The 23,612-nt window shown below is 40.5% G+C and overlaps 1 protein-coding gene across 10 annotated transcripts in view; it reads right to left on the bottom strand.

Annotated features, from left to right (window-relative positions):
• nckap5l (NCK-associated protein 5-like) overlaps positions 1 to 23,612 on the bottom strand; it is a 657,886-nt gene that overhangs the window by 32,149 nt on the left and 602,125 nt on the right. For 8 of the 10 annotated variants that reach the window (XM_043694057.1, XM_043694060.1, XM_043694058.1 and 5 more), the window contains 2 exons: positions 8,136 to 8,265; positions 6,911 to 7,083 (listed from right to left, as the gene is read on the bottom strand). The exons of 1 other annotated variant lie outside the window; for it this stretch is intronic. In XM_043694057.1, the coding sequence (XP_043549992.1) occupies positions 6,911 to 7,083; positions 8,136 to 8,265 (303 nt within the window). The remainder of the gene's footprint in view (positions 1 to 6,910; positions 7,084 to 8,135; positions 8,266 to 23,612) is intronic. One more of the 10 variants, XM_043694059.1, reaches the window with a different exon arrangement.

Below are 23,612 nucleotides of genomic sequence, written 5' to 3'. Positions count from 1 at the left end.
ACAGATTCTGAGTTGGAATTCATACAAAAGTAGAGGGTCACATGTGTGCTGCTTTCCTACCTAGGCCTTCCTCCTTTCCCAATCTGTTTTGCAGTTACAGTTTTGAGGAAAAGGGGAAGAGAAGGTGTAGGCATCTATATGCATCTCTGGTTCAAGTAGTTTCAGGACACTCACTTTCTCACTTACCCCCTCCTACAACCCCACACTGACATGTGCGCACACAATCTCTCTCATTGCCCCCCCTACACATGTACACTCCATCCTACACACACACACACTTACATTCTTGCTCCCTCACACATGAAGGCAGAGAAGGTAGGGTCAGGGATAGCGTAGGGAACTTATGTGTGGAGTCTGAGCAGATTTAAGCGAAGCCCTAAATGGGTTTTTTTGCTTTAGTTTTCACTAAGAAAAGGGACCTTGTTGTAAATGAGAAGTTTGAGCAGCTGGGAAATAGGCTTGAACAGATCAAGATTGATGAAGTTGACGTACTGGAAATTTTGGCAAGCATTAAGGTTGAGAAGTCCCCAGAGCCAGACCAGATTTATCCTAGACTGCTCCGGGAAGCGAGAGAGGAGATTGCTAAGCGCTGGTGAAGATCTTTGCTTCCTCACTCTCCATGGGAGTCGTACCAGAGGATTGGAGGGAGGTGAATGTTGTTCCTCTTTTCAAACAGGGTAATAGGGAAATCCCTAGTAATTATAGACCAGGCAGTCTTACGTCTGTGGTCAGCAAGGTTTTGGAAAGAACGCTGAGAGATAGGATTTATGACTATTTGGAAAAGCATGGCATGATTAAAGGCAGTCAGCATGGCTTTGTGAGGGGCAGGTCATGCTTACAAATCTTATTGAGTTCTTTGAGGAAATGACAAGACAGGTCGGCGACGGTCGAACAGTGGATGTGGTGTTTATGGACTTCAGCAAGACATTTGATATGGTTCCCCATGGTAGGCTCATTCATAAAGTCAGGAAGTATGGGATACAGGGAGACTTGGCTGTCTGGACTCAGAATTGATTAGTCGACAGAAGACAGATAGTAGTTGTAGATGGAAAGTATTCTACCTGGAGGTCAGTGTTGAGTGGTGTCCTGCAGGGCTCTGTTCTAGGGCCTCTGCTCTTTGTAGTTTTTATAAATGACTTGGATGAGGAGGTTGAGGGGTGGGTACGTAAATTTGCCAATGACACAAAGGTTAGTGGTACCGTTAATAGTATCGAGGGCTATTGCAGGCTGTAGCGCGACAGACAGGATGCAGAGCTGGGCTGAGAAATGGCAGAGAGAGTTCAACCAAAATAAATGCAAAGTGATACATTTTTGAAGGTCAAACTTGATTACTGAATATAGGATTAAAGACAGGATTCTTGGCAGTATGGAGGAACAGTGCATCGATCCCTCAAAGGTGCCACCCAAGTGGACAGGGTTGTTAAGAAAGCATATGGTGTTTTGTCTTTCATTAACAGGAGGATCGAGTTTAAGAGCCTCGAGGTTTTGCTGCAGCTCTACAAAATCCTGGTGAGACCACACTTGGAATATTGTATCCAGTTCTGATTGTCCTACTATTGGAAAGATACAGAAGCTTTGGAGTGGGTGCAAAGAAGGTTTGCCAGGATGCTGCCTGACCTGGAGGGCTTGACTTATAAAGAGAGGTTGACTAAGCTCGAACTTTTCTCTCTGGAGAGAAGGAGGAAGAGAGGTGACCTGATCAGCTTATACAAGGTAATGAGAGGCATGGATAGAGTCGATAGCCAGAGACATTTCTCCAGGGCAGGATTGACTGGCACAAGGGGTCATAGTTTTAAGGTATTAGGAGGAAGATATAGAGGAGACAGAGGTAGGTTCTTTAAGCAGAGTTGTGAATGCATGGAACGTGTTGCCAGCGTTGGTGGTGAAAGCAGTGTCATTAAGGACATTTCAGTCACATGGACATGCACATGGGCAGCAGTGAATTGAGGGGTCCATAAATTAGGTTATTTTATTTTAGATTAGGAATAATCCTTGGGACAACATCATGGGCTGAGGGCTTGTTCTGTGCTGTACTTTTCTATGTTCTACGCCTGGCTTTGTCCATGCTAAACAGCAGGTCAAGACAAATATACTGAGAGTCTTTAAGCTCTGGCTGAGGGGGAAATGAGCAAAAAAGGAAGGCAAGGCAGGGAAGAGATACTGTAAAGTTCATGAGCACTAAGAAACCCTGGAATGTACCCTGGTCCAATTCGTGAGTTGAGGGTTTTTCCCTCTGCAGTGTCCTGTAAATGGGCTTCAAACTGCAGCATTGAAGTGTGCACCTCTATGTACCTGAAGGTTATATTTAGGTTGCACATGGTTGTCACCCATGGAGTGTGGCCTGAAATATTAGTGATTACTTTTAGTCCAAAATGGAGGGCTAGAGAAGCAAGCAACGAGCTACAGTCTCAAGCCACTGGTATCACTATCTGATACCACTGTCACTATCTGATCTCTGTCTGGTTAATGGGAGAAGGGACAGCTGCTCATAAATGAGGAAAGATAAGGTAATAATGGCACACTAATGCATCCATATAGGTCTCTCACTGTTCGCTAGTGAGATTCTTGTATTGCCGTTCCATACTTGGTTGGAGAATTGGATATTTTGTGCTCAACATTGAAAATCTAATCATTGCTGACCTTCTCCTATTCTCCCAACTTTCTCACCAATGGCTAAATCAGAGTTTTGGACTGCGGAGTTATTTCACTTAAGATGTTCTGCTAAAATAATAGCTTCTGAAAAACAGCCCAAGCATTAATCCTGATAATCCCTGGGTTATATCATTAAACAATGGTTATTACTCCAAGAACATTTTTCTTCAACTCTCAATGGCACAGGCAACTTTTAGTTAACTTACAGGGCTTAGCTTTAAGTAACTTTGCATTTTGAATCTTTTATTTAATATTTATGCACATACTGACTTTTTTTATTTTTAAAAGGCTGTAGATTTAAACAAGTTCACATTGAGAGTGTGTCAGGTACCAGAGTGTCGGCATGCCTGACACTCCCCTTATTTTTCATGAATCTTTATTCAGTTTTCACCACCAGGAAGAAAGGAAACACCCGAGTGGCCAGTGACAAGCAGTGCCCTTCACATCAAAGGGCAGTGCTGTGTGATCACAGTGAAGGGGAGGGCAGGGATTAAATCAAAATAGAGTTGGAGGGGGAAATGATGCACTCCACTCCCTGTGGCGCCCACCTCTCCCTGAACAACTCCAGGATGTTGGTGGACACCGCGTGCTACAGACCCCTTTATTTTTCTTCTCTTGCATGCGCACACACTGATCCAGCTCCGTCAGAGCCAGCTCTCAGGGTGAGCAGAACCTCTGACCCTCCTGTTCTTTTTTTTTCTTTTTAGTTAACCCCCACACTACCGCCTAACTGCGGTAGTGCTTATTTTTTCTTCAGCACCCATGGTGTGTGTGTCTCTCACTGTGTCTCACACCTATACACAAAGTGCACAAATCTTTATTCGATTTCCACCACCAGGAAGATAGGAAAACACCCGGGTGGCGAGTAACAAGCAGTGCCCTTCACATCAAAGGGCAATGCTGCGTGATCAAAGAGTGAAGGGGAGGGCAGGGACTAAATCAAAATAGAGTTGGAGGGGGAAATAATGCACTCCACTCCCTGCGGCGCCCACCTCTCCCTGAACAACTCCAGGGTATTGGTGGACACCGCGTGCAACACTCCCATTTATTTTCTTTTTTCTTTTTTTCTCTGCGGTAGGGCTTATTTTTTCCCCAGTGCCCATGGTGTGTGTGCAGGTGTGAGACACAGTGAGAGACACAAAGTACACAAATCTTTATTCAATTTCCACCACCAGGAAGATAGGAAAACACCCGAGTGGCCAGTGACAAGCAGTGCACTCCACTCCCTGCGGTGCCCACCTCTCCCTGAACTACTCCAGGGTGTTGGTGGACACCGTGTGCTACACTCCCCCTTGATATCTGTCAGCCAGGACTCCCTGATTGGACAAGATTAATACTCCTGAGAGATAAATAGGAGGGTGGGGATGGGAGTGAGGAAGTGAGGAATAGTATCAGTGTAATGGTGGAAGATGGACTGTTCCAAGTACATGAAGAGGCAGGCATAGGTGGGGCCCACTACAATCACAAATAAGTTCTCAAATGATTGACGGTTTAGTTCGGTTATTAAAAAGTTAGCTATCTTTGTTATGGGTTTACAAGCACAAGTTAGATTTATGATGGATTAGGTACTCGAAAGTTCATGAATGAGAGTATATCTGACATATTATATAGCTCAGTCGGCTGGACTATAGGTTTGTGATGCAGAGTGATGCCAACAGCCCCACAGTGGCTGAAGTTACTGTGAAGGATTCTCCTTCTCAATCCCTTCCCTCACCTGAGGGTCATTACCAGTAAGCTCACCCTGTGTAATGAGAGAGCAGCCCTATGATAGGTTTATGGTAATTTTACCGATATAGTAAAGACTGTAATAGACACTTGAACCTTTATTTCACTTGAACATGGCTTCTGAAGTATTTTTAGGGTGGATCATGTGCATTGACATGAAAGGACAAAGGGCAATGCATGGGTTTGCCTAAGGTAGTATTAAGTGCCATGGGATTATGTTGGCACACAGAGTCAGGTGCTGGCAGGAGGATGAGGTATCAGGGAGAATATGGTGGTAATTCCCTTGGAGCACAGAGGTCACTGTCCTTGCAACACTGCTGTACATAGACTGAGCGATAAAGGGGTAAGGTGTTGAGGACTGGAGGGCCTAATAATTAAACAACAGGGACAAAGTACCAGAGAGCCGAGGTGGCCCCGGGCCTTCTGAACGGTCTGTCTGTGGCCCTCAGCAACCACTGTGCATATCATTGCTCTCAACTGGGGAAATGGGAATAATGCTATCTTGTTCCCACTCTTCCAGCTATAGCGAAGAATCCACTCATTAGTTGAGTTTCTCCTGAGGTGCAAATGGCAAGTTGGAGACTTTCCAAATCTGCTAAGCGATGTTGAAATCAGAAGTCAAAGGTAGGTTTAGTAGGGAGATTGGGAATGCTGTATTGAGGGAGAGCAATTGGAGAAAGCTTGGGTAGGGAGGTTTGAGATTGGAGGCTGGGGTAAGATGAGAAATATCTGGTTGAGACTGGGGCTTGTGGTTATAATTGCAAAAAACTAAAGCTGGCTAAATTGGGGTGGGGGATGGTGGGGAGAGGGCTTTCGAGAAGCATCTGTTCCTTCTGGCAAATGAACAGAGCTGAAAAAGATCTAAGTTGTTAGATCTTGTGGTCTATGTCCCCGTTCAGTTGCCAGATTTCCCAAACACTTGAAAACAGCCCACGGCATTTGTGTCAAAACACGAGTAAAACCTGAGGTACACAGCCTCATTAAAATATTTGCATTCCAGTTAGGAATTGTAAATTCTCTTCCACTAAGCCTGTGCACTTTCCAGTAGTTTAAAATCCTCTCACCCAGTCTTTCCACTTGATAATGATTTAAAAATAAGGTATTGTTTATGTGTTCAGCTTACAAAGTAACAGGAACATTTATTTGATATCTGGAAGCTTAAAATCAGCTTTTCAACCTGCGATTTCTGAAAATTATTCTGGTTCTGCCTGGATCCTGAAGGAAGAAATTAAATTCCTGTCAATGGAAATTACAACTGATTTAAGATTGAATGTTGAGCAACCAATATGATAGCATATGAGGAGTTCAAAAAAGAAAAAGTATAGAAAAGAGATGGGTATTATAATTTAAATGTAAAATTTGGTTGTTTGGGACACAGCGATCATAAGGAAGGGGTGAAAGATAAATCTTTGGAAGTAATGGTACAGGGGAAGGATCAGAAGTGATTGCTTAAGATCCTATTGTGATATTCAGACAAGAAAGAGTAAATCTAAATTAATCTAGTCCCAGTGAGCCGAACAATGGAGAATAAAATTTATAAGGAGAGACGTATGATGTACCTAAGATTGCTGATGAGTTGATGAGTTTGGGAAATTATATCACAAGCAGTTTGTCACTTTGAATATTGCTTGGGACATTTTGAGACCTTGAGATGGAATGGATTAGAAAGATTCAAGCAGGGAATTACATGAGAGATGGGTGTGAATTTGGAAGGCACAATAATTTTGAGGATTTTGCAGATGAAGGAGAAGGTGCTGACAATAGTTGTTTGCAAGTTCAGAAAGGTCTATGGTGCTATTTTGCTTTTGCAAAGGTGGAATAGATGGTAACATTAAAGGGGAGGGGACTAGTACCTAACTAGCTGTAACTATTAATAATAGAGTGGAAATCTAGAGCAGCATGGAGTGGACACTGTAAAACACTTGTAACAAAATACATGTGACAATAAGTAAACCAAGGTTCAGAATAAATCAAATCTAGATGATCAGTAGTTTCAACATAACAGATGAAGGGACCAATTGACAAAATACTTAAACTGCCAATAGAAATGATATAACAGGGAAAATACCATTATATTTTATGATTATATATTGATTTATTGGACAGTGTATTGGACAGATATTACAAAAATAGATAATTAAAATAAAATTAGTGATTATAAGTGCCAACTCAGCCAAAAATCAAGGTCATTTTTACTTGCGTATGTCTAATATTACCAGTAAAACATACATGACCTACTTTCAGCATTTTGATGAAATGTCATCAACATTAATGCTGTTTCTCTCTTCAGATACTGCCTGGGCTCCTGACTCTCTCTCGTGTTGTATGTTTATATTTCAGATTCCCAGTATCTGTACTATTTGATATTTATTTTTGCAACTCTAAATCATGCACAGTTGAGTGTGATAGAGTAATAATGTTTCAGACATCCGCATAATATCATTAAGATCAATTATTAAAATACAGAAGTGTTACATTGTTTATATAAGAAACTATTCTAACGAAAAACAAACACATTAAATTATATACTTACACTTGGATTATCACCAACCTTGCCATTGTTACTTAGGTTACTATGTAGCTGTGTAACACCGAGTTGTTGTATTTCCTTTCCATAATGCATGTATAGATTTGGCTGGCAGAAGCTAAGAGCTGTCGATGCACTTCCAAAGCATGAGTATTTGTCACTATGGTGTTGCTGATTTCCTGAAAGAAAGTAAATAGAGATTAAGCTTCTAAAACACAAATATGGAACTTAATCATTGACCCTTAGTGTTCTGTGATACAATGTAAGATTAAGTTATGGGGAAATTAACAGGGTTGTCTGGTCAATCACCACTGAGAAACACATTGATCATGGCTCCACTTGGCATCAAAAATCTATATTGCTCATAACAGTGAAGCCACTAACACAGCAGCTGTGAAAACATTTTAATATTTATTACTTTATGCCCGCAAAACTTAATATTTTACGTTATCCCACTAAATTGGACAATATGGCCTGTTTAACAAGGAAGTATTGAGGTTAGTTAATGTCCAATATGAATTTGGCTCACTTATAATTGAGAAAAAGGAAAGGTTAAATGAACCAATATTGCTCCAGTGATGTCAGGACTCTTTGGATTTTGCAAAGTGGCGATGTAGGTGGATGGTTCTTTCACCTGCCACTTTCAGTGTATCCATAGGATGGGGAAAAGTTTCATTTTATTGAGACTTAATTGAAAAGTCATCCACAGGAATTTAAAGGCTATGTTCTTTAAAGTAAATGAAAAGTACAGTCTCATCTTTGCTACTGAAATCTACAAATGTAGTAATATAAACAACTAAATAGAAGCTGTATCCACAGAGAGCATGTAATAAAAGGGTGAGTAGGAGGTGGAAAACATTTTTTGTCTGCAATGTAGCTGCCACTGTAGTTTGTTTGAATAAAGTGGGTGTAACAAAAAAAGCAAATAAATTAAAAGTGGTTAATCAACATAATGATAAAAAAGGTCAAAATTATTTGCATGCTATATGCACAGGACATTAAAACCCTTTTAATTTTTACAAGTATATTTGTTACACCCAAATCATTTATGTGATTGTCATAGATGCTTTTACTATTATGTTTTGAAAATGAGCCAAAGTAAACTTGTACTAAAATAGGACTGTAAACTGCCATGGGATATGAGGAGAATTTACAGTGTCTAAAGAACATTTGTTGCTGTGGAACCAGTAACTGCTTAAGGTTAAGATATAAGATTTTAAAATTACTTTACCATGCTTGCTGTTTTTCAATTTGCTGAATAATTCCTTACGCTCAGTTCCAGTCTCATTTGTCCCAAATTCTGCTTCTGTTTCATTGTCACTGCTACTGGCTGAGTATGAACAGAGATGCATTGCTTGCTCCTGCAAAAACAATCATACAGCCGCTAGAACATATCTATTCATTTCATTCAGATACTTCTATTACGTTTTGCCAAAAGGTTTCCATTTTGCATTTGAGGGAGAAAAATATAAATTTCAAAACCAGTACACTACCTCTTAAGAAATTTGTTGACAGATATATATGGGATTGATGTATTTTGCTGCAAACATTTATCTCACGTTTGTTTTGGTGGTACTGGCATTGTGAAGCAAATAGATTCATATAATTTTATTTTTAAAGGTATTTTTGTCAAGTATGTTCAGATAAAGAAGTAAAATGCTCTAATTCAAAACCTTTGTTTGTAGTAACAGAAGGCAATATTTCAATAGACTATTATGCTATTTTAGCAGAGTTTTGCATAAATTAAAAACATGGCTATAGGATTTATCTACAATTCTAAAAATCAGATTATAGCAGCGATACAACAACCACAACCACCACCTCACCACCATAACTTCAATGGCAATAGGGATGGACAACAAGGCCATCACAAAAATCCTTACTCAACTGCTAGCAATGAACAATATGCAAAGTACATTGGCAAGCACACTTACTTATGAAAAAGGCAGTTGCACTTCAATGTAATTAATTATTTGCAAGACAAATCATTTATCTGATACATAGTAAATGATTCCATATTTTGTGTTTTCTAACAACAGCACTTACTTTGGTATACACCTCTCTAGCTAGGAAAAAAGCATAGAGAGTTCATGACTCCAACAGATTTGTTCTTATTTGACACATAGGAAGGAATAATCAATTTAAAGTCACAGGTAATTTAAAAACTGCAAGATTAACTAGACAAATGTAGCTGAAATTAACCTTTTTTAAAAAAATAAGTGGACTAATAAACATCTTATTCACTGAGGTATTCATTGATGGCCTTTCAGTAATTAGTCCTTTACATGGTTCCATAGTCTTAGAAAATGTGCTCTTAAATTTATTTAAATAGATGATAAATTAATGATCCCAATTTTCTCTTTATTTCAAATCAACACCTCTGAGGCTATATCATTTCAATGTGTCAGAACAAACTTTTTTCAGTTACAGAAAACAAAAGGTATGATTTAAATGATTAGTCAGGTAGTGCATGTTAATTATGATCATAATCCAACTTTGCCTGCAAATGGATATGAGTCATTATTTGAGTAATGCTCCAATGTAGAATTTATTAGACAAACTTTGCGAAGATAAGGGCCTAATTTCTCTGGATTCATTATTCTTTTAATAAAACATTACCACAATTTTTATATATAAAATATATATTTAAAAAATGGACACCAAATGTAAGGATTTCACTGTATCCTTTTATCACTGTTCTAGGACTGTTTTACTAAAAGCAAATAGGATGGGAGTCTCCACTCTTCACTGCCTGTATCTAAGATTTTTTTAAAAAAGTTTCTGCAGTTCCTAGTGGACTCAATTCTAGACTGTAAATCAACAATGTACTATCATGAAAAGAGCAATCTGATCTGAGCCCGGAAGGATAGCTAATTTGGGAAACTGGGGGAAAGAGAAATCACATGGAGTGGGAATTCTGAAGTTTGAGTAAAAATGTATTTTGAGATCAGAGTTTCAAAAATACTGGAGTAAACTAGAGATAGCTTTATTATATCATTAATAGTATAATGTTAGATCGAGGCTGAGAGAATATGACGTAGACACCAATTGCCCATTTCACACCTTTATGACCTCAGAAACCAATTATAAAATAGAACAAATACTTTGGGTTCAAAACATCCCTCATGCAGGCAACTGCTTCCAAATTAAATTTTCTTAAAAGGTCAGAGGGGATAAAATTAGCAACCCCACCATCATTATGACACAGCTTTTTCAGATAATACATTAACATTGATCTGTTATTATTCTATTGCCTATCAAAACATGTTTCATAAACTGTTGCACGCCACTGTTTTGAACTAAACCATAGAAAAGTCAAAAGCCATTGAAAGCTAATGTTCTAATAAAAAAGATTGTTTAGAACCATTTTTTGTAACCAACATAGTCAAATTTACTGAATAATCCCTAACTAAAATATGAAGACAAAATTCCGATTATGCAGCTTTTACTTTATTATGAACAAGAACCAACACAATGTACACATAAAATAACAGACAAACGGTACTCCAACTAGAAAGGTAAACTTCACCTCAACATTTGATCTAGTAAAAATACATTTTTCTGTAACCATCAGCATTCACGTTACCCCTTGGCAGAAAAGTCACAGTTCTCCAATATGCTATTTTCTTCATGTAGTGAGGTGTTCAACCTGACAACAATTTTCACCTTTGTGTTCACAAGTATGCTTACCATCAGTCAGGCACACCTCTATGAACCTTTGCTCCCTCGGGTCCTAATAGAACCAGAGGTACAATTTTCCAGAGTTCCTTTTCAAGCAACCAACCAATAACACACCAGTTTTCGGGTTGGCCATTTCTGGGAAAACATCCAGCTCTTTGGCAACACTAAGCTATTCACACAGCTTTTCAGGTTTTAGATGCTTCTAGCCCACTTACAATGCCTGTAGGAGCTTCTGTTCCTTTTCTGCCAACCAGCAAAGCTGATCTCTTCCAGATAGCAATTTGCTTCATCTCTTCACAAGAGTTTTGAGTGTTCCTTTTCTGTCTCTGTCTGCTTTCTTTTTGTGTCAGTATCTGTGCATTGCCTGCAAGCCCCCTCTGCTTGTAGATCTTTTTTTACGTCTGCCAGCTACAGAGTTTTTTGTTATAACTTCCTTCCCATCGTTACTGCTTCTACATCAAAGGTCACTAGGTCAAATGGACCATTATTTCTTTAAAGACAATTATAGTTGATAATTTTATAATTGATGCAAACTATTAACTATGCCTGAGCTACCAAAGGCGAGTATTTCATATGCCTTTTAACCAGTGCCCTGATACCTTCAGAGGTGTGTGGACACACGGACCAAGGTCCCTTTGATCTTTGGTACTATTCAGGGTCCTCCGACCATTCATAGTTGAATCTCACTTGTTAGCTCTCACCAGCTACGTTAACCTCATACTTTGTCATATTGAATTCTATTTGCCACCGTTTTGCTTACCCAACCAGTCCATTCACAACTTCCTGTCGGTTGCATCTATCCTCCTCACTATTTATTATCCCACCAATTTTTGTGTGGTCTGAAAATGTTTTGCTCATACATCCAATATTTAAGTCCAGATCATTAATATTCACCACACTGAAGACTTCAGCATCCAACAGCTCCTCACTGGTAACAGAATTTCAATCACAGAAACACCCCTCCAGGATCACCCTCTGCCTCCTGCATTTTCACTAATTATGAATCCAACATGGCATTGCCTCAGATTCCATTAGGTCTTACTTTCTTGAGTAGTCTGCCATTAGAAACCTTATCAAAACCCTTGCTAAAATGCACACAGACCACAACAAATGTGTAGTTATGCATTGTGAAAATGCTGAGCCTAGAGTATGACAAAGCGGAAACAAGTCAGAAACGTTGAGTCGCAGACAAACTGGCACAAGACAGTGTGCACATAGAGATTTTGCCAGCACCAAGTAGTTAACTGATGTCTGGTGATCAGTTGATGATATAAGCTTTCTGCCTGCCAACCACCATGTGACTGGTTCCCAGGTAGCGGAATAGCTCATACGAGAGAGTGAGATCGTCAGAATCCTTGGAATCATTATAGACAGGTGATTTTGAGTTACTATTAATGCAGCTCGAGCATGAGGAGAGGCCAAAAAAAAACTAGAGATTGCAGAAAAAGACAAAGAATGAGCAAAAAGGGAAGGAAAGGGAAATGGAGTTGTAAAAAAAAAAAGATAACTAGGAAGAACAGTCAGCAGTTGTGGTACATGTTAGTACTAGCATGGGTTGAAAAGGAAATGAGATCCTGCAGCAGGAATTGAGAGAGTTAGGTAGTAGACTAAGGAGGAAGACTAAGGTTATAATCTCAAGATTACTTCCAGTGCCATGCACTACTGAATCGGTAGAGGAAAATAGATCAGTAAAGAGATGTTGGAGGAGGGATGGCTTTAGATTTTTGAATCATTGGGATTCAAAATTTAGGTGGCACCTGTACAAGCTGGACAGGTTGTACTTGAATTGGAATGGATCCAATTTCCTTGCTTGGAAGTTCTAAACTAATTTGGGAAGAGGGTGGACACAGGGTAGATATATTAGGAGCACGGTTCAATCAGATATAGAGGGAGGAGTGCTAGGGTAGTCTAATAGCTGGAAAAGATATGTGCAGGCTGAGGCTGCACATTCTAGAGGTCTAGAATGCAAAATTGTATCAATTTTAATGTAAGGAGCTTGACTGGCAAGGTGGATGAACTCAGAGCATTGATCAATGAGCTACATAAGATAATGAGCTCTAGGAGGTCACTGTACACAGTGGAAATAACAACACAGAAAGGGAACAGGATGATATTCGAAAGGGAGAATATCCCCTTTCCCAGGGAAATAGCAAGGAAAGAGTTCAATCCAAGACTAGTACAGTTGGGAAAAGGAGTGAATCAAACAGTCAGGAAGAAAACAGAGAGCAAGGTGGGACTGATAAATTAAACTGCATTTACTTCAAAATGCCTAACAGGGAAGGCAGATGAACTCAGGGCATGGTTAGGAACATGGGACTGGGATATCATAGCAATTACAGAAACACGGCTTAGGGATTGACAGGACTGGAAGCTTAATGTTCCAGGATACAAATGCTACAGGAAGGACAGAAAGGGAGGCGAGAGAGGAGGGGAAATGGCAGTTTTGATAAGGGATAGCCTCACTACTGTACTCAGGGAGGATATTCCTGGGAATACATCCAGGCAAGTTATTTTGATGGAACTGAGAAATAAGAAAGGGATGATGTTCTTATTGAGATTGTTTTATAGACCTCCAGCCCCCCCCCCAACCCAATAGTCAGCAGGAAATTGAGAAACAAATTTGAAAGGATATTTCAGTTACCTGTATGAATAATAGGGCGGTTATGGCAGGGGATTTTAACTTTCCAAACATCGACTGGGACTGCCATAGTGTTAAGGGTTTGGAAGTAGTGGAATGTGTTAAGTGCGTATAAGAAAACTTTCTGATTCAATATGTGGATGTACCTACAAAGGATATTTCAGTTACCTGTATGAATAATAGGGTGGTTATGGCAGGGGATTTTAACTTTCCAAACATTGACTGGGACTGCCATAGTGTTAAGGGTTTGGAAGTAGTGGAATGTGTTAAGTGCGTATAAGAAAACTTTCTGATTCAATATGTGGATGTACCTACTAGAGAAGGTGCAAAACCTGACCTACTCTTGGGAACTAAGGCAGGGCAGGTGACTGAGGTGTCAGTGGGGGAGCACTTTGGGGCCAGCGGCCATAATTCTATTAGTTTTAAAATAGTGATGGAAAAGGATAGACCAGATCTAAAAGTTGAAGTTCTAAATTGGAGAAAGGCCAATTTTGATGGTATTAGCCAAGAACTTTCAAAAGTTGTTTGGGTGCAGATGTTCGCAGGTAAAGGGACGGCTGGAAAATGGGAAGCCTTCAGAAATGAGATGATGAGAGTCCACAGACAGTATATTCCTGTTAGGGTGAAAGGAAAGGCTGGTAGGTGTAGGGAATGATGGATGACTGGAGAATTTGAGGTTTTGGTTAAGAAAAAGAAGGAAGCTATGTCAGGTATGGACAGGAGCGATCGAGTGAATCCTTTGAAGAGTATAAAGGCAGTCGGAGTATACTTAAAAGGGACATCAGGAGGACAAAAAGGGGATATGAGATAGCTTTGGCAAATAGAATTAAGGAGAATTCAAAGGGATTTTATTAATGTATAAGGAAAAAAAGGGTAACTAGGGAGAGAATAGGGCCTCTCGAAGATCAGAGTCAAGATTAGAGTGGTACTGGAAAAGCACAGATCAGGCAGCATCTGAGGAGCAGGAAAATCGACGTTTCGGGCAAAGACCCTGCATTAGGTATCATTCCTGATGAAGGGCTTTAGCCTGAAATGTCGATTTTCCTGCTCACTGGATGCTGCCTGACCTGCTATGCCTTTCCAGCACCACTGGCATCTCCAGCATCTGCAGTCCTTACTTTCATCCCCATAAAGATCAGCAAGGCATCCTATGTGCGGAGCCACAGGAGATGGGGGAGATATTAAACGAGTATTTTGCATCAGTATTTACTGTGGAAAAGGACATGGAAGATAGAGAATGTAGGGAAATAGACGGTGAAATCTTGAAAAATGTCCACATCACAGAGGAGGAAATGCTGAATGTCTTGAAAAGCATAAATGTGGATAAATACCCAGGACCTGAACAAGTGTAACTTAGAACTCTGTGGAAAGCTATGGAAGTGATTGATGGGACCTTTGCTGAGATATTTGTATCATCAATAGTCACAGGTGAGTTGCTGGAAGACTGGAAGTTGGCTAACTTGGTGCCACTATTTAAGAAAGGTGGTAAGAAAAAGCCAGGGAACTATAGACCGGTGAGCCTAACATCAGTGGTGGACAAGTTGTTGGCGGGGAATCCTGAGGGACAGGGTGTACATGTATTTGGAAAGGCAAGGACTGATTAGGGATAGTCAGCATGGCTTTGTGTGTGGGAAATCATGTATCACGAACTTGATTGAATTTTTTGAAGAAATAACAAAGAGGATTGATGAGGGCAAAGCAAAAAACATGATCTTTCTGGGCTTCAGTAAGGTTTTTGACAAGGGTCCTCATGATAGACTGGTTCGCAAGGTTAGATCTCATGGAACACAGCGAAAACTTGCCATTTGGATACAGAACTGGCTTAAAGGTAGACAATAGAGGGTGGTGGTGGAGGGTTGCTTTTCAGACTGGAGTCCTGTGACCAGTGGTGTGCCATAAGGATCGGTGCTGGGTCCACTGCTTTTTATCATTTATATAAATAATTTGTATGTGAACAAGCAGGACTTATACACTTAATGGAAAGTTCCTGGGGTGTATTGCTGAACAAAGAGATCTTGGAGTGCAGGTTCACAGTTCCTTGAAAGTAGAGTCTCAGGTAGATAGGATAGTGAAAGTGTTTGGTATGCTTTCCTTTATTGGTCAGAGCATTGAGTATAGGCGTTGGGAGGTCATGTTGCAGCTGTACAGGAAATTGATCCGGTCACTTTTGGAATATTGCGTGCAATTCTGGTCTACTATCAGAAGGATGTTGTGAAACTTGAAAGGGTTCAGAAAAGATTTACAAGGATGTTGCCAGGGTTGGAGGATTTGAGCTATAGGGAGAGGTTTAATAGGCTGGGGCTGTTTTCCTTGGAGCGTCAGAGGCTGAGGTCTTATAGAGGTTAAGAAATCATAAGGGGCATGGATAGGATAAATAGACAAGGTATTTGCCCTGGGGGGGAAGAAAGAGTCCAGAACTCGAGGGAGTAGGTTTAGGATGAGAGGGGAAAGATATAAAAGGGACCTAAAGGGCAACCTTTTCACTCAGAGGGTGGTGAATGTATGGAATGAGCTGCCACAGGAAGTGGTGGATGCTGGTATAATTACAGCATTTAAAAGGCATCTGGATAGGTATATGAATAGGAAGAATTTAGAGGGAAACAGACCAAGTGCTGCAAAATGGGACTAGATTAGGTCCATTAGCATGGACGGGTTGGACCAAAGGGTGTTTCCCTGCTGAACATCTCTATGCCTCGATGTCTCTAATAACCTCTCAAACAGCTTTATACATGGTTTCAGCTTCTAATGCTCAGATCCACCATTGCTTAGCTGTTTCGAATTCAATATTGATTTGCCCAGGCTGCTTCCTTAAATTCTGCAATTTTTGCCTGTATGCCTCAGGCACTAACTCTTATGCAGCCAATATAATTTTTGTTACAGCATCATAATTCAGTATTCACACTGGAAAAACACACAATGTTCTCAAGGGGAATACTGAGATACAGGCTATTAGACTAGGCTGGATTGGGGTTCACAAGGAGGTGGTGATAGCAATTCTGGAAAGTGTGAAAATAGATGGGTCTCCTGGGCCAGATGGGATTTATCTTAGAATTTTCTGGGAAGTCATGGAGGACATTGTCAAGCCTTTGGCTTTGATCGTTATGTCATCATTATCTACAGGAATAGTGCCAGAAAACTGGAGGATTGCAAATGTTGACAAGGGGACAACAAGGTGAGTAAAGACAACCCTGGTAGTCATAGACCAGTGAGAACTTTACTTTGATTTTGGGTAAAGTGTTGGAAAAAGGTTAGGATTTGTAATAATCTAGAGAGGATTGAAGAGTTGATTAGGGATAGTCAACACAGTTTTGTGAAGGGTAGGTTGTGCCTTACAAAACTTATTGAGTTCTTCAAGAAGGTGACCAAATAGGTGGATGAGGGTAAAGCAGTTGATGTGGTATATATGGAACCCAATAAAGTGTTTGAAAAGGTTCCCCATGGTAGGCTATTGCACAAAATACAGAGGCATGGGATTGAGGGTGATTAAGTGGTTTGGATCAGAAATTGGCTAGCTGAAAGATGATGGTGGTGGTTAACGGGAAATGTTCATTCTGGAATTCAGTTACTAGTGGTATACTGTAAGGATCTGTTCTGTTGGACTGTTGTTTGTCATTTTTAAACATGACCTAGATGAGGGTGTGGAACGATGGGTAAGTAAATTTGCAGATGATACCAAGGTCAGTAGAGTTATGGATAGTGCTGAAGGATGTTGCAGGTTACAGACGGACATAGATAAGCTGAAGAGCTGGCAAATGGAGTTTAATGTGGAAAAGTGTGAAGTGATTCATTTTGGAAGGAGCAACAGGAATGCAGAGTACTGGGCTAATGGTAAGATTCGTGATAGTGTCAATGAGCAGAACGATCTTTGTGTCCATGTACATAGATTCCTGAAAGTTGCCACCTAGCTTGATAGAGTTGTTATGAAGGCATACGGTATGTTAGTTCTTATTGGTAGAGGGATTGAGTTTTGGAGTCACAAGGTTATGCTGCAGCTGTACAAAACTCTGGTGTGGCTACATTTGGAGTATTGTGTACAGTTCTGGTCATTGCATTAATAGGAAGGATGTGGAAGCTTTAGAAAGAGTTTAGAGGAGATTTACTAGGATGTTGCCTGGTATGGAGGGAAGATCTTATGAGGAAAGGCTGAAGGACTTGAGGCTGTTTTCTGAGGAAGAAGGTTGAGAGGTGACTTAATTGAGACATACAAGGTAACTAGAGGGTTAGATAGGGTGGGCAGTGAGAGCCTTTTTCCCCAGATGGTGATGGTGAGCATGAGGGGACAATAGCTTTAAATTGAGGGGTGATTGATATAGGTTAGATGTCAGAGGTAGTTTCTTTCTTTGTGGGCGGCACGGTGGCACAGTGGTTCGTGCTGCTGCCTCATAGGGCCAGAGACCCGGGTTCAATTCCCGCCTCAGGCAACTGACTGTGTGGAGTTTGCACATTCTCCCCAAGTCTGCGTGGGTTTCCTCCGGGTGCTCCGGTTTCCTCCCACAGTACAAAAATGTGCAGGTTAGGTGAATTGGCCATGCTAAATTGCCCGTAGTGTTAGGTGCAGGGGTAAATGTAGGGGATTGGGTCTGGGTGGGTGCGCTTCGGCGGGTCGGTGTGGACTTGTTGGGCCGAAGGGCCTGTTTCCACACTGTAAGTAATCTAATAATCTAATCTAATCTAATAATTTCCTCAGAGGTAGTAAGAGGATGGAACGCACTGCCTGTAACAGTAGTAAACTCGCCAACTTTAAGGGCATTGAAATGGTCATTGGATAGGCATATGCATGAAAATGGAGTAGTGTAGGATGGATAGGCTTCAGATTGTTTCTGGAGGCTTGGCTAAGATAAAAGATAGGGAGGAGGGACTTGGGGGAGGGGCGTCGGAAATGTAATAGGTGGAAAGAGGTCAAGGTGAGGGTGATAGGTCAGACTGGGGTGGGGGCGGAGAGGTCGGGAAGAAGATTGCAGGTTAGGAAGGCGGTGCTGAATTTGATGGATTTGACTGAGACAGGCTGGGGGGAGGGGAAATGAGGAAACTGGTGAAATCCGAGTTCATCCCTTGTGGTTGGAGGGTCCCTAGCCGGACGATTCTCTTCTTCCCTAGATGCTGCCTGACCTGCTGCGCTTTTCCAGCAACACATTTCCATTTCAGATTGTTTCCACAGGTCGGTGCAACATCAAGGACCAAAGTGTCTGTACTGTGCTGTAATGTTCTATGTTCTATAATCATGACAATTTCATCTGACAGTGAAGCATAAATTCTCTGTGCTTTACTCATGCAGTGTAAATTGGTAGGTAGTGTTAAGTCCTCTTCTGAAGAAGGGTTACACCCAAAATGTTGATATCTGCGCCTCCTGATGCTGCCTGGCTTGCTGTCTTCTTTCAGCCTCCTGCTTGTCTACTTTGGATTCCAGTATCTGCAGTGTTTCTTTTTTCGTCTCTCACTTCATTTGTCTCACCAATTTCTCAAATGACACGAAGAACACCTGCATGTCCTTTTCTTAAAAGTTTGGTAAAGCTTGTGTAAACTTAACCATTTTGTTAATGGACTTCAAATATGACTCAGGTTCTCCCTTCTGGAGCCTATGTCTTCTGATTCCACTGCATCACTTTAAGCTCATGTTCCCTCAGTTGATCTTTCTCTTGCAGTTCTAATTCCATCATATGTAGTGAGCAGAGCTGAAATAATTCAGCAACAGAGGTCACCATGATACTGTAAGTTGATGTGAGGTTAGCTGAAACTCTATTTGAGAATTAAGATAACTCAGAAGATGTGTTTGACATATCATTAATTGATGCTCAGGAAGCAGAGTTAAGTAAGTTAGCATAGCCAATTTACATCGAAGCTGAGGGTGAAGGAGTTCCAGAGTGTTATTAACTAAAAACAGAGTTCTGATGAAGTAGTAGAGGCATCCTCACAGAACTGCGGATGAAGAATGGATAAATGTTCTTCAAATCATGATACAGTCTTGGTATCATAAGATGACAGTGAGTGGCATCTGAAATTATGATGGCAGGACATAAGAATATGGAAAATGACAGCATCGATAATGAAGCTTTTTACTTGGCTGCGACTTAATAAAGACATAGTGTAGCCCTTTATAGTCTGTAAGGTAATAGGAAAACTTCATGTAATTAGACGAGCACCTTTGATACCCATACCAGTTTTTAAAGAACCATTCAGTTAAACACATCAGTGGATTGTGTAGGTTCATTACTGAAAATGAGCACACGTCATCAGTCGATCCCTACAATAATGCATGGGACAACCCAATTCCCAAAAGCTATTCCTTTGAGGATAATTACAGCTAGGGTAAATAGTGAAAAAGTTAATACAGTTCTTTATTTGGTATGGACTAACAATTAACATAAAGTTAGAATCCCGATCAGATTCTATGTCAAAACCTTTACAGGAAAGCATTAGCAGTTTGGGTATAAAATAATTGAAATCAACTTTGTATCATCTATCAATACAGGGATCCATCAAACTCTCAAAACCACTGTGACAAATACACACAGGTTTGAGACAAAATTAGGGCCCAAAATCTTTGCTCTGCCAGAACGCACAGATTTTGCACTATCCAGTGCCTGCCCCATTTATGATACCAATGGAGTGAACTGAATTGGCTGAAAACTGGCATCCGTGATACTCAGGAAATCAGGAGGCGGCGGAGGTGGATTATTTATTCGGCAAGTGCTTCAGCCTGATCTTATTCATTTACGTACAGGTTCCCATCACTGAAGATGGGGATCCTCCTCCTGTGTGTTGTTTAATTGTCCACCACAATTCACAACTTGATGTAGCTGGACTGCAGAGCTTAGACATGATCCAATGATTCTGGGATCACTTAGCTTTCAATATCAGTTGCTGCTGATGCTATTTTGTATACAAGCAGTCTTGTGTTGAAGCTTCAGGAGGTAAACCCATTATTCTGAGGTCTGCCCAATGCTGTCACTGGTCTGTCCTGCACTCTACATAAACCCAGGTCTAATCCCCTAGCTTGATGGCAATGGTAGATTAGAGAAGTAGAAATATGGAAATATAGAAAATATGAGCACCAATAGGCTATTTGGCCCTTCAAGGATGCTCAGCCATTCATTGTGATCATGGCTGATCATACAATTCAATAGTCTGTTCTTGATTCACCACCAAATACTTTGATCCCTTTAACCCCAACTGCTATATTCAACTCTTCCTTGAAATCATACAATATTTTGGCTTCAAGTGCTTTCTGAAGTAGCAAATTCCATAGGCTCAACACTCTCTGCAAGAAGAAATCTCTCTCTCTCAGTGCTAAATGGTGTGCCCAATATGCTTGGATGGTGACTCCCTGGTTCTGGACTATCCCTGCATCAGAAACATCTTTCCTGCAATCACCCTCACCCTGCTTGATTGTATTAGAATGTTTGGGTTTCTATGAGAACCAACCCCCCCCCCCCCCCGCCCACCCCATTATTCTGAACTCTAACAAATATTATCCTAACCAATTTAACACCCTGTTCATGAATCAGTCCTGCTATCCCAGAAATTAGTTTAGTAAAACTTCACTGAGCTCCCTCTATAGTAAGAACATCATTCCTCAATAGGGAGATCAGAACTGAACACAATATTCCAGTTGTGGTCTCATCAAGGCCTGTATAATTACTGCAAGATATCCCTGCTCCTGCATTCAAATCTTTTCTCTGTGAAGGCCGGTGTACTATTTGCTTTCTTTGTCATCTGCTGCACCTGCATGCTTACGGTCAGTGGACACCCAGGTCTCATTGCACATTCCCTCTCTCAATTTACAGCTAATTAGATAATATTCCACTTTCCCACTCTTACTGCCAAAGTGGATAGCCTCTCAGTTATCTACACTACACTGCATCTGCCTCACTCTCCCAATTTTTGTCTCGATTGAAAATTTGGAGGTATTGCATTTAGCTTCCTCATCCAAATCATTAATAAGTTGTAAATAGCTGGAGTACTAGCAGTGATCCCTGCAATACCCCACTAGTCACTGCCAACCATTTGGAAAAAAAAAATCCCAATTATTCCTGCACCTGTTTCCTGCCAACCTGTTTTTTAAAAGAGAAAAACACCTCAAACTACTCCCAATCTCATGTGGGACTGTATTGAATGTCTTCTGAAAGTCCAAATAAACCACATCCACTGGATCTCCTTGATCAACTTTGCTAGTCATATCCTAAACAAAGTTCTGTACATTTGTCAAGCATGAGCTCCCTTTTATAAATCCATACTGACTCCGTACAATCCTGCCACCGTTTTCCAAATGCTCAGCTATTAATACTTCTATAATAGATTCTAGCATTTTCCTCACTAGCAACGTGAGGCTGGCTAGTCTATAATTCCCAGTTTTCTCTCTGCCTCGCTTCTTAAAGTCACATGACACCAGGCTATAGTGCAAGAGATTTACTTCAAATCACAAGCTTTTGGACTATAACCTGGTGTCATGTGACTTCTGACTTCTCCCACCCCAGTTCAACACTGGCATCTCCACATCATTAGATAGAGGGGTTATTCAGTTATGGACTAGGCCAGACCACTCAAAACATTCTTCAGCAGGCAGCCCAGACCATAACTTTGCTATTTGTTTCGGTAAGTGTACAGTGAACATTATCTGGAGTAAGTTAGCTAGGTTGACTACCAGGTTTTAAAACAGAAAAATTTATTCACAAAATTATGGAATGAAATGCAAAGAACAGAATATAGAATACCCGTAGAACTCAGTCTATCCAAACTAGACTTAATTATGCTATTCCAAAAATACCCAACAGTCCCAATAATCAAACCCCTTAAACACAGAGCAAAGTGAAACAAAGGGTTACATGTTAGAAGGGCAGAAGGGGAGAGAGTTCAGCAGCCTGTTTCACACACAACCCACTGCTGAACTGTCTCAAACAAGACTTCAGTTTCCAGGACTGACCACTCCTCTTTCATTACAGGGGTCACTTCTAAAACATAAAAGCTTTGGCCTAAAGTCTCATCTGTTTGCGTATAAACAAAAAGCCTCTCAATAAACCCTTTCATCTCTGTACCAAACCTGTTGATTTGGAGCCCAGACTATTTTACGACCCCTCTGAAAAAATAACCAAAGACACGTATCCTTGAGAAAAGGAACAGCTTTTAGAAAAAGGACCATCTTTGTGACACTTATTTTTGGGAACTGTATGTTGACTATGAAGTTGCAGATTATGGTTGAATACATTCTGCTGCTACCGATGGCCCAAAACATTTCATGGATGCTCAGTTGCTAGATCTGTTTGAAATCTATCCTACACACTGATAATGCCAGACAAATCAATGGAGGATATTCTCAATGTGACGATGGAGCTTTGTCTCCACAGGGACTGTGTGATGGATGATCTTGCTTAAACTGATATGGACAGATGCATCTGTGTCCTTTAGAATTTGATCCGTAGCAGTGCTGTTGAACCACTCATGATGTTAGACAGACTGTCACCCAGAGTACATTCTGCACCCTTGTTATCTTCAGTACTTGGTCCAAGTGTTGTTCAGTTGCAAGAATATCAACTTGTCTGTCAGGAAGGATAGGGAGGGGATGATGGCAGTAGGTGGTAATCAGTAGGTCGTTTCCTTTCCCTGATACCATCAGGCTTCATGGGTTTGCAGTTGAATAAATGCTGCAATTAAATCCTAGATACCACGAAACATTCACTTTCTGCAAATATTTTACAACTTGTCTTTCAAAATCAGGTTTTTTGGATCCCCAACATGTAAGACTTAGAAGCAAATGCCATCACATGCAAACATCTCTAAAACTTATTTCCCACAATTCTACAGAAAGAATTTGGAAATAAAATTAATCTCATCTCAGGGTTCAGAAGCCAAATCACTTAAGTAACTGTACCCAAGTGATAATTTTATTACAAAATAACAAAGGTTGTAGTGTGCTAAAAGCCAACAATATGGAAAGACACTAAGATACTGTAAAAACAAGCAATAATGCTCAAGCTGTTAAGATTCCTATTACGCTCAATGTGTCAGTGCCTGCAACATAATCTACATTGGCCTGGATTTCACTTCCAGCAAAAAAAAATCCCCAGCTACTTTTCACACTTGCACTTTTTGTAGGCTTTTGCAATTTAAAAGCTTCATTGTACAACTTAATTATAGAATTAATTCAGTAAGTTAATCATAGCTATTTATAATGTCCAGTAATCAATAACTCCCAAATAAATTGTCTTTCATGCTTTTTATATTACTATGTTGATTGTATTTTCAATGATAATGATGTGATATATGCAATTATAATGTATGCAGTATTTAAGACCATAAGACATAGGAGTGGAAGTAAGGCCATTCGGCCCATCGAGTCCACTCCGCCATTCAATCATGGCTGATGGGCATTTCAACTCCACTTACCTGCATTCT

The sequence above is a fragment of the Chiloscyllium plagiosum genome, chromosome 7, assembly GCF_004010195.1.
Source record: "Chiloscyllium plagiosum isolate BGI_BamShark_2017 chromosome 7, ASM401019v2, whole genome shotgun sequence".
NCBI classification, from domain to species: domain Eukaryota; kingdom Metazoa; phylum Chordata; class Chondrichthyes; order Orectolobiformes; family Hemiscylliidae; genus Chiloscyllium; species Chiloscyllium plagiosum.
Note: the sequence above shows the minus strand (reverse complement) of the source record. Positions and strands in the feature narration are given on the sequence as shown.